The following is an 18,654-nucleotide window of genomic DNA, read 5'->3' on the forward strand; positions in this document are numbered from 1 at the left end:
GAACATGTCCCAGTCCGTGCATTCAAAACAGTTCATGCTGACATGGATTCTGCAGGCCAGACTCCCACTTGCTTCTCAATGGGTTTTCCTTTGATTAGCAGGGGCTTATATGCAGGAATTAACATTACAGAAAGATGGCCTGATTAGCCTAGGTGGGGGCGGGGTGCTGCCTTGAATGCTGCCTTAATATTTGTGTAGGCTCTATCCAGTATGTTTGAACCTCTGGTTGAAAAGTTCACATGCTGATGAAAATGAGGGAGAACTGTTTTCATATTGGCCTGATTGACGTCTCCGGCAACAATGAAAACACCCTCTGGATGTTATCAGTGTTTCCCAATTCCAGTCCTCGGGGGGCCCCCTGCCTGCATGTTTTAGGTGTTTCCCTTCTGCCACACACCTGGATTGAATCTTTGGGTGATTAACAGGCTCCTGCAGTACTTGGTGGCTGCAGAAGATGTCATGCAATCATTTGAATCAGCTGTTCTGGTATAGAGGCACATCTAAAACATGCAGGCAGGGGGGCCCCGAGGACTGGAATTGGGAAACACTGCAAGTCACTGATGGAACTATAGAGCACCTCCTTAATGTTGGCACTAGGAGGGATATAAACAGCCGTGATGACGATGACGCTAAATTCCCTGGGCATATAGAGCGGTCTGGATTTTATAGCCAAAACACAATATATATATATATAAATTACGAGTATACTACTGTAGCAAACGGGGTTTATTTTAGACTTATTTTAGACTGAGATGTCATGTGATTGTCAAGACAATTGATCGCATTGTGCTGTGATTCATAATCCAGTTTACCTGACTGAGTGGACGTGTAAATCGAGCTGATGGATTGCAGGTTTGATGAGTTCGAAAAGTCCTTCTGCAACAGGATCTGTACCAGAGAATGCTTCCACCACAGCGACGGCAGCCATTTCGCTCAGAAAGCAACAACTACAGTCAGGAAGCCACGTGTTCGTGACGCCGGTAAACCATCATCAATGCTACATTCTATTAAAACACGGAAGTTGGAATTTCGACCTTCATAAGTGAATAGATATTTTTGTAAAACGTCAACAAATCTATTTTAAAACTTTGTGACATATTAGGAAATGTGTGATTTAATTTAAGCACATAACAACAACAAACTTAGTTGCGAGATCCTTTACGAGACTAGTTAAAATACCAAAAATACTCTCGGAACTGACGTCAGTCTTATGCGCGGTTTCTATATTCCTACATACATTGAACATATCTGACTCTCCATTTTCCTGCCCAAGTCCTCCCAGCAGCACCATTTTAGCCACATAGGTGGTTGAACCGATGTGGGACGGGGTTCTGTAGTTTTCTTCATTTACTTTGAGGTTCTTTAATTGAATTTTTACTTTATGCATCTACTGAATAGGAAGCCAACCCGTTTTATTTAAACCGAGTATAACAAGGATACCTACTGGAAGAGAAACCACTGAAGCTAGGTGCTAAAGTTAACTGCACCAGATTCTTTTCTCATAAGACGCAACAGTAAGTACAAACAAATACTCTGCTACCATTAGATATATCAAAGCAAGTATATTTGTTGGTTAGGGTTAAAAAAGCACGTCTAGTTGTATTGTTAGTGATACGAAAATATCTTATTAATTGTGAATCAACATAATTCACCGCAACTCATCGGATTTCTGTGAATGAATGTTACATTTATTTCAGTTACAAGCAGCATATTTTCTCCTGCATATACAAGGAATTAGATTTTTCATCACAAATGACAGATGGAAAGTTGGTTATTATATATATATATATATATATATATATATATATTTGTGTGTATGTAGAGAATATTTTAATAATTTTAAAAACTTAATATCTCTGACATGTCTGAAGTTACTGAATAGATTTAATTTGAAAAGTTATATATATATATATATGTGTGTGTATATATATATGTGTGTGTATATATATATGTAGAATTTTCATAACTGTTTGAAAAGATGTACCATTTTGGGACACTTTTTATCTCCAGGGATTAAAGGTGCAGTATTATGTATTTTCCATCTTTCCATTATATAACACGATCAAAAAAGTGCTGTACATATCAAACATGATTTGAAGAAGTTTGACTTTACAGTTGTATGACTTGAAATTGGGCCTCTGTCTCTTTAATTAGCTTCTGCTCCATCCAACATTCTGCCTTCATAATATCATTCCTCCATTAACTTTTTAACATTGTTTTTAGGAGTGTTGCGCTGAAAAGGTGTTACTTTGATAAACTCAGCAGATGCGCAAGTACACAGTTCACTGCTGGTGCTACTCTGAAAGCTGAGTGGGGGAATTGCAAAGGGTGGGTGCTCTTTGGGGTTGGAGCTTGGCTTGGAGACTAAAGCTGATACCACTAGCCACAATTAACTGATGGCTAGTTACCTTTCTTGTTTCATCTTTCTCGTTTTCACTCCATGCCATATTCTATTTTTAAGCAGTTATAAGGCAAGGTTGCGAAACCTGAAACTACCTGTCAACAGGTTGAGTAACAAAAGACGGAGTGAGTGAGTTAGTTAGTTGATTCTACCACACTTTCACAGTCCTCTTCGAGTGCGGGCCTCTGAGCAGCGAAGTATTTCCGAGTATGGAAAACATGGATTTGCTGGTGGGCATGTTACTAAACAAGTTTTTATTAGTTTATCAAAGTACTTGACTCCACCAGCCTTGATTAGGTTGGCTGTAAGGATGCATTTGCTTAGCATTATTGTCTTGTATGTTAATACCAAATTTTAAGACTGGTAAACAGCTGACAGGTGTTCAGCTTTTTTACCACACCTGTGGTAAAAAGATGAGGAAATTGCACCAATTTCCTTCATGATGTAAGGAAATTGCACCCGTTACTCTAATAGCTCACCGAAATTGCTGCCATCCAGTGCCCATCTTCTTCCCACTGACAAAAAGTGTGGAAAATGTAGAAAATGGATCGCTGTCAACCAAAAATTAGTTTCTGGACGATAATTTGTCCCAGAAGTTATTGCAGCACACAATAACATAGTTGTTTTGAGAAACTTTTGAAGTAATATAACGGTAATGGAATAGTAATGCAAGAACACATTCTCAAAGATGAATGAACTTTAAATTCTAGTGAACATTTTAACACTGGAACTGGAAATTTTTATTAATTTTTTTTTCTCCCCTCCAGGGGGTCTTTTGTGGGCTCTAGTGTCCCTTATTTGAAAGTAGGCTGACAGAAAAGGGGGGAAGACATGTCAATGGGCCCGGGAATCGAACCCGCGACGGCCGCGTCTAGTACTCAAGGCCTCCAAACCTGGGTCGTGCTATCCCCTACGCCCACCACAGCACGCCCAGAAATTAGAAATTTCTGGGCGTTTTAAATAGCATTTTAAATATGCTAAATAGATAAACAAAATTTTTTTTAAACAAAATTGTTCCTTCAAAAAAAAGGGCTAGTTGAGTCCAGTGCACCATGTCTTTATTATCCATTGTTTGGTGAAAAGAGAGAGAAAAACAAATGCAAATGGAAATTATTGACCTCATTTTGATATGGTATGCACTTAATCGATTTATTGTGACAGGCCTGCAGTTAACTATGAAACGTCATTTCAAAAAGTTAAACAGGGCTGCAAGTTTGATCCCTGCTCCTTCTGCCACTGTGGTGTTCTTGGGCAAGACCAACTGCTGCTGGTTGTCAGAAGGCCACCAGCATGTACCAGTGCCATGGCAGCCATTACTCTGTCCGACTGCCCCATGGCAGCCGTGCCTACTATCCAGTTGCTTGCCAACATCAGCATGTGAATGGGTGAATGACTGAATGTAGAGTGAGTTACAAGTCCAAGCCATTTACCAATTTACTATTTATTTACATGGTAACATGGTTTTCAGCCATATCAAACGTAAAAGTCATCAATTGATGGGGCTATTATCTTGACTGTGCACAGTCCCAGGTACTTTTCTAAAGTAGTTTTTCTCAAACTGTCGTCCATGGACCACCAGTGGTCTGTGGGCGGCCCAATGGTCTGCGAGGTCCTTCATGTAAACAACCATTAATTTGCCATGACGAAAGCGCAAACTGTGATGATAGTTACCTTAGCGACGGATTGTGTTTAAAAATAATAATGGATAAATGGCTTAAGACCAGGTCACAAAAAAGAAAACCTGAAGATACTGGCAGAAAGTTTATCAGGGTGAGTTTAAGAACTTCTGCTCTTAACATCACTCTGTTAAAAATGTAAATTCTGTTCACTCTGTGACACCTCCAGGCGCTGCAACCATCTTTTGATGTCTATTTATTTCTCGTTTTATGCTGTTTGTTTCTTCATCTTTTTATATATATTTATATTGTGTGTTGTGTATGTGTATATAACCTGCACTTTAACTCGAGTCAAGCACGGTCTCAATCTCGTAATCTGTTGATGACAATGACAAATAAATCTTATCTTATCTTTCAGAACTTTTGTTGATGAACACTATGTCAATACATTGTATGCCACAGGCATGCAGCTCTAGGTCTGTGGCAGTGCTGAATGTGATATTATGGTGACAAGGCTTTGAACAGAGCTGCAGCCCACACTGACAAGCTGCATCTTAACACCTAAAATAAAATTATTTATGTTGGACTAACAAGTGGTTTAAAAATGTTTTTGTTTTTGCCAAAGCAACCAAGTTTATTTGTTTCTTTTATTATATTTCTAAATTACAAATAGCCCTAAAATGTTATTAATGCACACAACACACACAACAGTAAATAACTTTTTTGATTTCCATGTAATCTCTATCATTGTAAAGCTTTGATTCCATACTTTCAGAGTCTGTAAATAACTCAAACTGCCTGTGTAGACTTATTCATGATTTTATTATGGCCAGCTACAAAGGGTCATAATAAAGTGAAGGGTGGTGCTGTTGCAAAACAGCACCACCCTTCACTTTAGAAGAAACAAACACAATGAGTTAAGAAGATGTCTTATTGTGGATACACTTTCAAATTAGGTGGTCCTCGAGTGTTTATTAAATGGAGCAAGTGGTCCTAAACCTGAAAAAGTTTGAAAAAACACTCTTCTAAAGTGATGTATGATATAACAAATCCTCAACTTAAATACTCTATCACACTCTTTGAAAAGCAATGCAATAAAAATGTATTTGTTTTCTCTTTGGCACTTCATTTATTTTTATATTTTTTTTTATTGTCCCCAGATAATGTATAGTGCATTTGTGGATGTAAAACAAATTTTAAAAAAATTCCACTGCCACTTGCCTACTAACGAGGCAGCAGATTCGATGTAGTTATTGCAGGTTTAGCATAGAAGAGTATAATTTTTTCAGTTTATGTGATGTATTTTTTTTCTCTTTTCCAGGATTCTACAATCAAACTTCTCAAAATGAGTGCTGCTGCATCCCAAAAAGTGGTCCTGAAAAGCACCACCAAAGTGTCTCTCAATGAGCGGTGAGGCACCATGCAAGTCCAACTTTGGCTTGTTAAGATTGTAATCTCTTCAAGAGGCTGCTGTGTGGGACTGAACCTAACATGGATACTGTTCTGACCCTTCCCAGTGTGTGCACTGCCCATTCAACATTTTCCTTATCAGTATTTTCTAACACATTTGGTGGATTTAATGTCAAAGCCATGCTAGATAAAAGAGGACTGCCCTGGCTAACTTACTTGTGTAAGCAGTGCATACATGTAGATAAGAAAAAAGGGTAGCGGTCATGCATGGTAAGCCGTTAAGCATGTGCTGAAACACACCACTGTCCTAAAAAAGCCATGGCAGTCTCTCATGTTTATGAACACACGGAACTGTATACATGATGTATACATTTTTAAAGATGAGCAGGAGGGCTCAAACAGGACTGAGAAATGCTGCAGCTCCTTATGCTACTGATTCATGTTTTTCTCTCTCAAAGAAGCATATGTTTATTTATACACACATTTCTATTATTATTTCTCCCTCCTTAAGATTCACAACTCAGTCCAAGCCTGGACGTGACAAAACTTTTATTTCTTTCCCCCTTGACCTTCCCTGCCCAACACCACACATTCAATGGGCTCTTTGCAAGTCACGGTCCATGCTGTAAGTGGCTGAGTTGCAACTAATGTCCTGGGCCTCTGCTGCAGCATGGTGAAATCCCTGCCAATCAGCAGGAGGCCTGTAAGTGGCAAAGTGTAGCTCTTTTTCTAAAACCTTTTGTCTCCTCTTTAGATCTGTTTTTCTCTCTTTTTTTCTAATTCGCCTCTCCTGTGTATAAAATTGTAATGCTAAGCCTAAACATGAATAATTTATGAATAATTTAGTATTCATACTATTTAGTATATCATGGGAAAGAAAAAAGGTGCCATCTAATGAATCAGAAATGAGCCCCGACAATCTTTATAGCCGCATCTATAATGTGAGTAATAACTTTGATGTGGAACCATGCTTCCTCCTCCTGCTCCCATCCCATCCCTGTCTTTTACTTCCTTCCTCTTCTTCCCTCCCACATCTGAAGCTTCACTAACATGCTGAAGAACAAGCAGCCTACTGCAGTAAGCATTCGAGCCACCATGCAACAGCAGCATTTGGCTAGTGCCCGCAATCGCCGGTTGGCCCAGCAGATGGAGAACCGCCCCTCAGTCCAGGCAGCTCTAAATCACAAGCAGGTAAGATGAAACATCTGATCTTTTGATTTCCTTTTCTGGATAGGGAGTCCCGGTGTTTGTTCAGAAAAAAGGCTGAACCACTTGTTTGGGTTTTGGCTCTCTTGGAACAGGCTACTGAACAGGTAACATAAACTACGGCCAAGTCAGGTTTCCGTGACTAAATCAAGTTCCAATAATGCTCTGCGGAAGCTCTATTCCCTTCTATTACATAATAATGAAACTAAAAATTGCTTGGTAGCCAAAATAAGTTGTTGCCAGTAGTGGATTTTCTCCAGGAGCACTGTAAAAATATTGAATCTTGTTTTTACAGCTCAAGCGAGTTAACCTCCTCTTGCATCAGGGGAACTTCCTGGTGAATAAAATAAAATTATTCACCAGCCTCAGCTAGTCTCAGTGGTTACAGTTTGAAGCAAAACAAGTACAGTCGTGTGAAAAAGTGCTTACCCCTTCATGATTTATTTTTTTTGCATCTTTGTCACACTTAAGAATTTCAGAACATCAAACCAATTCAAATGTTAGTCAAAGATGGACGACAAAATGCAGTTTTATTCATTATTAAGGAAGAAAACAATCAAAACCTACAATGCCGCATGTGAAAAAGTGATTTTCCCCTATACATTTTGTCTGATTGAGCAGCAGTTACCAGCAGCAACTGCATAAGATGTAAGATTTTTTTTTTATATGTACTTGTGTTTCTAGAACATAAAAAAACTGGAGTAGTACCCTCAGTGATAAATAGATGAGTAAATCAAAGGGGTCTGAGTGTGATTTCAGGCGGCCATCCTCCCTGGGAGAGAGTTTACAGCAGCAATACGACTGACCTTCCTATGCAGTTTGCCAGCATATGTTAAGTCCTGGGTTGATAGCTGACTCCCCACAATCCACTGGGTAGTTTACACCACCCGGGCCAAGTCCTTTCGGTGCTGTATGTGCCATACTGCACAGTCATACTGAGGCAGTCATGGCTCTAGAAGTTGTTGAGCAACTGAGCAGGAGTCCAGCCCTTTCCAGTTTCCTGAAGAAAAAGAGTCTTTACTGGGCCTTTCTCATCAGAAAAGGTGTTCAGCAACCAACTCAAATCCAAGATGATTTACGTTGCCCAGGAATTTTATGTTTGTCCAAGCACTCCACCTCCTCCCCTTGAATCGTAATAGGTGGGTACACTGTCTTCCTGGACATTCTGGTGTTGAGCACCAGGTTGTTCAGTGCACACCACTGGGAACAGGTCCTGAATCTCTTCTCTGTCCAGGGTCTCATCATTGTTTATTGTCAAACCCACTATGTTGGCATCATCTGCAAACTTTAGAACCCTGTTAGAAGAGTGGATGGTCACACAGTTATGAGTGAACAGAGTAAAAAGAACCAGACAAAGCACATAGCCCTGTGGTATGTCTGTATTGAGGACCAGGATTGATGATGTTAACATACTTTAAAGCTAAAGCATTTAAAAGAAGGATGTCCTGATCACGTAGTTTCAGACTCGATTGGAGTCAGGCGTTAAATAATGATTAGGGTTTAGATATATATTTATATGTATTCTAAGTACAAACGGTAATAATAACAGCAATCTGTTATGTGGTGGTACAGAATCAGACTGTCTCAAAACAACATGTGCAACAGTGATATCCATAAAGCAGCAGAACACGGGATCAGCTTGAATTGGGAGCATTGTTGCCAACTTGACAATATTGTCGTTGTATTTAGTGACTTTTATGATCTTTCCAGTGACATTCTTTCAAAAGAAAAAAGACTGGCAACAAGTCCATCAATTTTCTCTGGTTTACTGGAGACTTTGATGACAAAATGGGAATGCGCCAGTAGTACTGCAGTTACAGGAAGCAGTGTCACCTCTAAAGCAGGTTGCAAATCATTCCATTGCATGATAAACTAAGACAAACTCAATAATTTCCATTTGCATGATTTATCTTTTTTTCTACAAAAATACTGGATGATGTCTTCAGTCTGGTGATTTGGTCTCAACTAGCACTTTTTGTGAAGAACAATTTTCTTTCAGACACTATATAACTTAAGTTTATTTAATTTTTTTCAGTTTTGTTTATTTTGGATCAGAATGTCTTCCAGTTCCAATGTTAAATGTTCATGAGAATTTAAAATTCATTGATCTTTAAGAATGTGTTCTTGAATTTTTACACCATTACCATTATATTACACAAAATTGGTCCGAAAATAAAAATATTATTATTTATCACGATAACTTCTGGGACAATTTATCTTCCAGTAACATTTGTTATCTTGACAGGCCTAAAAGTTATCAGTCTAACAGCAAGCTCAGCTTAGAGAGGAGATCCACTTCATTCTGTTTCCACACTGCAATGGAATCATGCAAGCACATGATTAAATATGTGAAAAAAGGAGCATTAGGCATCAATTTCCACTAAATCTCCACTGAATTACACAAAGGGATATTGATTGCTGAAGATATTTGCAGTTGTTTAATTTTCAAATCTCATGTGAAATAAATTGTTATATAGGTCCACAATCTACTCCAAACCGCTATAAAAACAGAAGCAAGTGTTAATAGGACTAAATGTACATAAAAAGGGACTAAACACCTGTCCAAGTGAGTGGAAGATGGCCAGGCTTTTACTTCAAATGAAACTGTTGACAATAAAAAGCATGGATTAACTGTGGAGTTTACCCTAATTTGACCGCTGCTTGCATACTGAACAAATACATTTTAAATGTTCTGTTTCTTTATGTATTTTCTATTAATTTTGTAAAACACAAGCTTTGAAATTGTTTAAAGATTTTATTAGTGCCCTTCCTGAAGCTTTGACTTCATTGCAATGTTATGCTCCGTCCAAGTTGTAATTCTCTAGCCATTGGGTTTGGAGCCAATATTTTACAGAGGGCAACCCCCGTTATTAGCTGACTGCCCTTTGACTATCCTTCTGTTTTGCCAAGAAGTAGAGGAAGCACATTGCCCTTTAAGTATGATTCTGTTCCATAATTAGTCTAAATGACTTGAGTTAATATTAAGAAGCAGCTTAATCCACAAAATGTATTTGTGGATTTTAAAGTGGATATTTTTCTTAATGGCACATTATGTAAACTTTAATGATTGGTTGTTCCAGGTTTAATTTTCCTGTGTTAATTGTCACAAATGCATCTCCTCAATTCATGTCAGAGCCTAAAGCAACGCCTGGGTAAGGGTAGCATCCAAGCCAGACTAGGCCGGCCTGTTGGAGTTCTAATGCGTGGAGGACCTGCTGGGAGCAGAGGTGGCTTGCGGGGACTGACCAGAGGAGGATTTAGAGGAGTCAGAGGAGGAATCATGCGAGGGGCTTTGTCCCTGAGGGGTTTGTATCTACAGCTTTGCAGCCAATTAAGCTAAATGATGATTTTGCAAGATATGACCTAAGATACAATGGCTTTTATTAATTCAGGAAAGCGAATTCCTACAGGTGGCCCCATGCGAGGCCGGGGTATAGCCAGCCGCATGCCGATCCGTAGAGGAGGTCGCTACCGTGGAGTACCTGCTGGACGAGGAGGAGTGATGTCCAGAGGAGCAGGTCGAGGTGGAGTAGCAAGAGGTAAGGGCTGACTTGCTTAGTTGCGATCTCACCATAGAGAACATAATGTTAAGAGCAAAATTTATGTTGCTCTGTGTGTTGTTGTACAGGTCGTGGTGGACTTCGTGGACGTGGTGGATTCGCTGGTAGAGGAGGACGTGGTCGTGGGCGGGGTAGAGGAAGTGGTCGGCCAGCTGTAACCCGTGAACAGCTCGACAACCAACTTGATGCCTATATGTCAAAGACCAAAGGTCACCTGGACGCAGAGCTGGATGCTTACATGGCCCAGGCAGACCCAGACAGCATGGAGTAAAGGACTGAACATGAACTATGTAGTTGAAGTCAGGGCTATAGTTTAGCAGTAGATGGATCTGCTGACAAAAGGAGCAGTGTCACCTGACTAATATTAAACACTGCAATAGCTACCTGTTGGAAGAACCCTTTCATTGTGGAATAGTCCTGATGTCTACAGAGCTTGATTCATCATCGGTAGCATTTTTGCTTTTGAGTCAAAACTGTGTTTAAAACTTGTAAAACTGGTCCATGATCCTGGAGATGTCCCTCCCTGTGGAATCCTTTTTTTTTTTTTTTTTTTTTTTTTGAAATGATTTTACTATTTTTTTGCTTAGACTTTGGAGGAAATTCATTGACTTGTCTTAACAACTGTATTCGGACAACATTGTTTAAATTATGCATCGGAATGTAAGAGAAGAGTTTTAAGACTTCTTTTTTTTCTCATTTTATATTTGGTAATTTTGTGGAACATTTATAATTGTTTTCCCTGAAGCAAAATATTTGTTTTAAAATAAAAAAGTCTCTTTAGGTATGGTTAAGAAGTTCATTTCTAAAATATTTCCTTACACTGTCTCCATTAACTTTTTCTTTTGGATTGTATTGATTATTAAATTGATAGGGAGCTTTATTTTCTTACCATTGATTGGTGCTGAATAAAATATGAATTTCAAGGGCTAAAGATGTATTGACAATGGCCAGTCGCTTCTTTACATGCTTTAGCTTGCAAATTAGGAAATATGGTTTAAACATGAGTAAAGGTTTTTTTGTTGTTGTTTTTTTTTACCTTTGAAGAGGCTTGCTCAAAGTTAAAAGGGGCATATTGAATAACACAATATATTAGATTCATTTTAATCAAGAATCTAATATTTAATCAGATCCTACTATATCGGTGTAATGTGGGCACAAAGCAAAGCAATTTTAGTCTGTTTTCCCTGATATGTATAATGTTGCCGTTTCTGCTGCTGGCTGTGCTGGAGGATTGTGTTGATCTGAGAGAGACCATAGGAGACAAGGTCGCTGGTTATAAAGTATGTTATGAAATAAGCAAATTTGCTGCTATTTTACTAAATAAATCCTAATATCGGTTTAACCTCCACAGGTGCAGACTGCGTTAAAGATCAAATAATGCTCAGAGGGGTTAACTACATAATGATTTGTTGGCACCTCTGAAAGATCTAAAATTGTAAGACATATCAAGGCAAAGAAAACTCAGTAGCTGCTGGTAGCTCCCCATTCATGCCTACCAGCAGCTATTGATCTAAAACTTCAGCATTCATTTATTGAGAACGATGATGCTATTACATTTTATTTAATCTCAGCAGAGATACAAATGTAAAAATTAAATTGACATTTAAGATTTAATTAGGAAGTTCGCTTTGTAAAAGTACAAAGAATCATATTAGTTTGATTATGTTACCATGATAACAATATGGTGCTATCTGTAAATTTTGTGTTTGAACTGGGTTTGTTCACAAATGCATCACAATACATAATGCCCAATCAGTGATTGATTTTAAACTCAGCTAATTAACCTGGGCCCCCTCTGGGGGTGAAGGTATATCTAATTCTGCCTAAAGCCACATATTACCTTGGGCCGACCCTGCGGGGCGGAGCTGCTTATGGATTTTCACCTCCAGTAAGCAGTGGTGCATAGTAACGTTATGTTGTGGTGAAGCAGAGAGAGCGAGCAGGTGGTACTGGGGCTTTGAGGTACATTGCCGTGACAGCCGCGATAGTCAGCATATCTGATTCTGACCCACACCGGCTGTGGGCCAGGATAATACCCAATTGCTAATAGAATGACATTAAGTCCACTTATATTTAATTTCAATACATCAGCAATACATTTAATGAACAATGCCACGGATAAAGCATGTTTTTATTGTGTTTACTCTCTGCGACCCAATTTAAATCTAGATTTACAACCAAGGACGTAGTCGAAACATCCTTGGTTGACGTAGTCAAGACCTCAAGACCAAGACCAGCGCCCTGCGCTACTTGACACAATAAAATATGAAATATGATCAAAATAGCTTCTCAAATTTATCTGAAAGATCCACATTCCCATGAAAACACATATATATTAACTACTTAGAGCTGAAATAAGTTGAACCAATGTCATCAATTCAAACTCTTCTTCATTCTGCTTTGCTTCCATTGCTGTGCTACAAACCGCGGTGGTCTCATGCCATCTCTAAAAAGATAATGCCCTGGGCGTTTGCCCCTATTGCCCATGTCAGAAACCACAACTATCTACACCATTAAACACAGCAATTAAGACAATGCCCTAATGGTAAACAACACTCAACTATGAACACTGTCCAAGGCGCAACAAGCCGAAGGTGCGCATTGTGATTCTTCTCACACTCCCCCATATAACATCTGCCACCATGACAGGAGACAAAAACAATCAAAGAGCAGTAAGCATGCTATGCATGCTCTTACATTCTTGTTTTATTTATCTGCCAATTAAATAAGTCGATATACATATTAATTAAATAAAATAATAACTACCACAATGTAAGAGCCGTTCAGAAGAATTGGATCCTTCAGGAATATATATAATGCAGACTTTTGGTCACAGCGTTGTCACATATATGTGACACGTCAGTCAACACCCCTGCACAACAATTCACCACAATGAGTGACAACTTTTGTGAACTATGTTCACATAGCTTTCTTTTCTTTAAGCTTCTTTTCCAAGTGACAATAAAAGTTGGAAGAAGTCCCCACCGTTTGTGAAAGCGAAGCGCTGCTGAATTTACATGTCGCCATATCTGATGATTTATGTAGCGGTATTCTATTATTGACGATTAGACAGACATCTAATGTAGTGGAGTAAAAGTCGAAAGTATCCAAGATAAAAATCTACTAAAGTAAAGTACATATACATGAAAATTGTTCCCACCACGGCAAACTACAGCCAAAGTCAGTACAAGAGAAGGCATGAGGAAATCATGGCCCAATTGTAGATAATTTGTTGTTGTGTTGTCCTGTGCCTTATAAAAACTTTTCTAGGGCACAGCACAACACCATATCTGATTTTCCCTAAGCTTCTTCTTTGAGCTTAAGTCTGATAAAACATACTCATTCCTGAGTGAGTGTGTTTGTATATTTCTAAATTGATATATAGAGTTACACGTATTTAACAAGTATTTTATTTATTTATTTGGTTGGGCAACTATATACTTTTAACAGTATTATTAGCATTGATAATAACCATGGCTAATTGGTTATGCTTATCCCTAGAAGGCCTATAAGTTAATCATGATATGAAGTTATGTTCACAGATCTGACTTCTTTTTAAGTCACCTTTAATATATATCTGGGGATATATCTAAAATATCCCCAGTCTGAATCCAGTTTAAGTTCATGGCTCAAGCCAACTGTCTAAAGGATATTTTTCTCAAAGGCAATTTGACATGATGCATATCTCTTAGTGGAACTATAAATTCTGTGCATATTTTAGAACTATGAGAACTCAGAAAGAAGCTACAGAGAAACATATGAACTCCATCCAGAAAGACGCCAAGCCAGAATTCAAACCCCACGACTTTCTTACTGCAAGGTAACAGAGCTAACAATTGCAGTTCTATCCAGCCTGTGGGCAAAAAACAACTTCTAAGGGTTTTAAATTTAAATTTCATAAAGAATTGTTCTATCCTTAGTCTTTACTTAATAAAGGTAGTTTGGAAAGCACCTCCCTTTATTAAGGGAGTATGCAATTTCATAGGAGAAACCCTCTGATGCATAGAAAGACAGCTGCTTGAAGTAGCAGCTACCGCCAGCAGCATGGTGTCAGATCAAAAACACTGTTAAGTCTCAGCAACAACAATGACAGTGAGCTGGGCCTGTCATTTGATGCTTCTCAGCAGGACCTCCTGCTGAGGTCAAACACAGCTTGATTCCTTGGAATCAAGCTGTGTTTGTAGTCTGAATACAGCATCTCCTCCACTATAGTTTTAAAGTGGAGGGGTTTAACTTTCATGATGTTGACATTGAAAGTGTTATGTCTAACCATTTTTAAAATAGCCTTTGAGTTTTATCTAGCCGAGTACTCTACCCTTGAGAGAAAACTTTACTATATTGTTCCATTTTTAATTTCCTCACAGCCTAAAAAATCATAACATAAAATGCTTTCAATTTCTGTGGAAAAAGTAAAACTTATATTAAAAGATCCATCCATCCATTTTCTGTAGACACTTGTCCCTAGTGGGGTTGGGAGGGTCGCTGTTGCCTATCCCCAGCGAGCGGGAATTGAAATCCGGGTCCTTCTTGCTGCAAGGCAACGGTGCTACCAACTGCGCCACTGTGCAAAATGAGTTAATATTAAGCTAAAGCAGGTACTAAAATCTTACATTTTGAAGCAGTGGTCGTTAAAAGCCACTTGTCAGTCAGAATCTATATAGTTCCATATACCAAGATCCCTCTTTAAAAATAGAAGGCTTTGAGTTTCTGTTAAAATCAACTTTGGGGAGAACAAGATTTCTGTGAAGTTGTGACAAGTTCCTACAGTACTGAAAGGTGTTATTTACCCACAAGTTGCCCCCACATCAATTTTGTTGAACTTTTACTGTGAACACAGTGATGGATCTAGAATATTTTCCATAGGTTGGGGCAGGGGGAAACGTTGGGCCTCCTCTGCAAAGTATGTGAAAATCATCTGGAGTTAACAAATGGAAAAAACAAAACTGAGTTAACAAAATCCAAAGAAAACAAACATTAATTATTTGTTGTGTCATTGTCTCATAACCCCATTTTCAGTGTTGAGAGAGTGCTTTGAGAGATTTGTAGCTCAGCATATTGAACACCTGCTCCCACCTGTTTTGGATCCCTACCAGTTTGTATACAAGGCAAATATGTCAACCATAAGCATTGCATGTCCCACCTAGAACATTGGGGCAATTATGTGTGAATGCTTTTTGTGGACTATTCCTCTGCTTTTAACACCCGGCTTTTAGCCATCTGTGAATGATCAGAAACTTCCTTACTGCTTGTCCTGAAACCAGCAGACTTGGAGCCCCAAGTCTGCTGGTCCTCCTCTCTCAAGCTCAGCACAGGTTCACCACAGGCATGTGTAACCCACTCCACACCCTGGCATTCTACCAGGATGTTATTGGAGTCTATCCTACAGACTCCAATAACACCATCATATAATTTGCTGATGTCACGACATGGTGACTGTTGTAACATGCATAACACATATTTTTGTAAAAAGTGTACTGTAGTTTTAAATAATTGTAGTTCTACAGCCATTACTTTTCTTAAAGTAATCAACTCTGGAACAGCATGCCTCTGTCTATTCCAGTATTTAAAAGTTAATACACAGCTACACCAGGATAGAAATTGTTCATTCCAAGGTAAGAAAGACAACTGATAATAAAAATTATTTTATTTTCTTTATTTGTCTTTATTGTCTGGACCAATCACAATACAGCTATGTTGTAAGTTATTGCAATGTTATTATAACTACAGATTACTTTTGTTAACAAGAAAAGGTCCTATGGCAAGCCGTTTTAACATAAATTCGGTTTGGTCTGACTATCCGTAATTACTTTCTACATATCTAAAATCCAGTATTTTGACTAGACAAAACTACATTTTGACTATCCGGAATGGTAATTTCACATATCTGTATTTACATTCTGACTAGGAAGAATAGCTTATTCAAGATATCTTCAATTACATTTTGACTAGTCAAAATTCCTATCAAGATATCTCAAATAACGTCACCAGATTCGTCATTGGAAGGGTCACACATCCGTAATTATAATTTAAGATATGCCAACAGCACAGCAACTAACAACGTGTTTGGTGAAAATTCCAGCGCACCAGAGTCTCTTGAAGAACTTTTGCAACAGCATGGCCTTTGGCCACTACCAACCACTGATGGTGAAGAGGTTCCTAGTGTAGATGTAGAACCAACCCAAACCAGGCTCAGTCAGCAGCAACTTCAGTCAGTTAATCTTGTAGTCAATCATATTTCAAATCTGAAGGAGAAATACCAGGTCTGTTGTGCAGAAATTGCAAATGTTTTATTGATTTAAGTACATGTCACTATGTTTGAGGAGTGACAAACATCAAGAACATTTGATCAGATGCATTGTTCTAAAGATACAATTACTACAAATAAAACTCAGAATTGACATGAATAGGTAACCTTACAAATTTAATTATAAAATGTTAAGGTGTTTAAAGACATGACAAATTACACATTTGGAGAGGGAAAGAACAATAAAAATTCTACTTTTGAAAATGTTCATGTAGAAATGACTAGTATCTCCCAACCCCCTTTTCAAATGCATCTTTTGGACCCTTTGAGGTTCTTTACAATTTGATTTTGCTTTTAATCCAAATGAGCAGTGTTCATTACATGAACTAGAACAATCATTACAAAAGATTACACTACAATGCCATTTACACAGCAAAAACAAAAAAAAATCTTACCAAGGGTTTTCCAGTGCAAAAATCTTTCTACACTTCAAATAAGACAAGTAAGATATAAGTAACTTTTCATCAGGTTTTGAGCTTGTTTTAAGCCATTTTTTCCTTAATATTGATGCAGAAGAACTTATTACCTTGTCAGATTAGTTTACTTATAGCAATGGAAAGATGTCCAGTCATAAGTGAAATTAATAAGCCTATGTAACTACTATTTTTTCAACAATACTAAAGAATTATTATTATTAAGGTCATATCTTGATGAAAAGTTACATGTAAGTTAGTTTTATCATTAGTGTACTAAGATATTTGCACTAGAAAGTATTTCAAAAATACTTGATAAGACCTTATGTTTTTGCAGTGTGGCTCAAACATACACCTTTAAATTGTGAAACCAAAAAGTGATTAAAAAGACACCTATTCTTTGCACAAAAAAAAGCAAATATTGTATTTACATTTCAATATTTTCCACGTTCGGCCATTACATTACCTTTACTATAACTTGCTTTAAAACACTTAAGTTTTCAAAAAATTTCAACTCTTTTTTTAAAATAACTGCTTATTACACTTATTAGCTGATTATACAACACCAAAGGTAGGTGCCTGTAGCACCTGTCTGTCATGTACTTTGTGAAAGACTCATAGTCTGGGTGTAAAGGAAGGCGTAGTACTATCAGGCAAGAATTTGCTTCTGGGAAGACTCTGTTAACCTCATGGAGGAATTCAATTTGTGGACGATGGGGAAAGTCCAGTGGAGGTACCGTGGATGCTCCAGAAGCAAACTCCAGTATCATTTCAAGGGTTCTGCATTCTCCTTCTGAAAGACAAAATGTTGAAATTATGAACTTTGTAATAAAGTATCCATTGTGTACTCTTAAAGACATGGAAGAAAATGTGTTAAATGTCTGTCCTTGTTCCTCCTTAATCTTGTTATATTGGTGATGACATTGCATTTCTTGTTAGTAAATATAAATCAATAAACATTTTGAAGACGAACCATGACTAAGCATGATCATTGTAAATAGTATGTAAAAGTATGCATTTATGCAACAAATTATCCAATATATATTCACTGGTAAAAGACAGACAATTTCTATGGCAGCTTAACAAAAATTCATTCCAGGAAAGAGACTTTTCTAGTAATTTAACTGTTTTTGGTCCTATCAGTAGTCATTTAAAAAGTCTCCCTCTATACTCAAACTATGATTACTTCTTTTTGGACAGTGGTGATAAGTCGGTCACAAAATGTAATTGATACTGGTTGTGCTTACAGTATCACAATAATTGTACCTTCTATATCCACCAACCAGTCTCTCCAGTAGCATATGGTTTGATTTTCTATCCTTCTTTTATTGTTGCCTTGCACAGAAAAACACACTTGGAAAAGTGTGTACAGGTCCCGTGCCAAGAGTGGTTTCTCCTCACAGACAAACAATTCATGAAATACTGCAGGGTTTTTCTGAATCTCGTCTAGAATATCCGCCAAAATGTTACGTAAATCTGTGACGTTTTGACTAGACAAAATGCAAATTTTGTCTAGTAATGTCATTTTCAGTGTAATGTAATGTCATTTATCAGTAATGTCATTTTGACTAATCAGAATGTCAATTTAAGATATCTTAAATGGAAAAGCTGAATAATTCAAGGTATCTCTAATTCATTTAGAGATATCTCAAAAGGAATTTTGCCTAGTCAAAATTACATTTCAAGATATCTTAAATTTAGTTTTGTAAAACGGCTTGCCATAGTTTTGTCTAGTCATTATTTG

The 18,654-nt window shown here is 37.8% G+C and overlaps 1 protein-coding gene across 3 annotated transcripts; it reads left to right on the forward strand.

The window, feature by feature from the left end:
- The first annotated feature begins 533 nt into the window (after positions 1-533).
- Positions 534-10,973, forward strand: chtopa (chromatin target of PRMT1a). 3 transcript variants are annotated; one of them, XM_044139147.1, is made up of 6 exons: positions 534-980; positions 5,339-5,427; positions 6,468-6,618; positions 9,767-9,938; positions 10,026-10,172; positions 10,262-10,973. In XM_044139147.1, exons 1-6 carry the CDS (start codon positions 858-860, stop codon positions 10,462-10,464), a joined length of 885 nt encoding a protein of 294 aa, XP_043995082.1. In that variant the 5' UTR covers positions 534-857; the 3' UTR covers positions 10,465-10,973. The 3 variants fall into 3 exon arrangements, with proteins under 3 accessions (XP_043995082.1, XP_043995083.1, XP_043995084.1); XM_044139148.1 differs by having other exon boundaries at positions 813-980; positions 10,044-10,172; XM_044139149.1 differs by lacking the exon at positions 534-980 and adding an exon at positions 1,248-1,514.
- The last annotated feature ends 7,681 nt before the right edge of the window (positions 10,974-18,654 follow it).

This window comes from Gambusia affinis, linkage group LG14 (assembly GCF_019740435.1).
Source record: "Gambusia affinis linkage group LG14, SWU_Gaff_1.0, whole genome shotgun sequence".
NCBI classification, from domain to species: Eukaryota; Metazoa; Chordata; class Actinopteri; order Cyprinodontiformes; family Poeciliidae; genus Gambusia; species Gambusia affinis.

Bases quoted from the DNA above. Each gene is read 5' to 3' on its own strand.
- chtopa (XM_044139147.1), top strand. From the start codon at position 858: ATGAGTTCGAAAAGTCCTTCTGCAACAGGATCTGTACCAGAGAATGCT. The intron at 981-5,338 runs GTAAACCATCAT...TCTCTTTTCCAG, and splicing joins GCCACGTGTTCGTGACGCCG to GATTCTACAATCAAACTTCT. The intron at 6,619-9,766 runs GTAAGATGAAAC...AATTCATGTCAG, and splicing joins CAGCTCTAAATCACAAGCAG to AGCCTAAAGCAACGCCTGGG.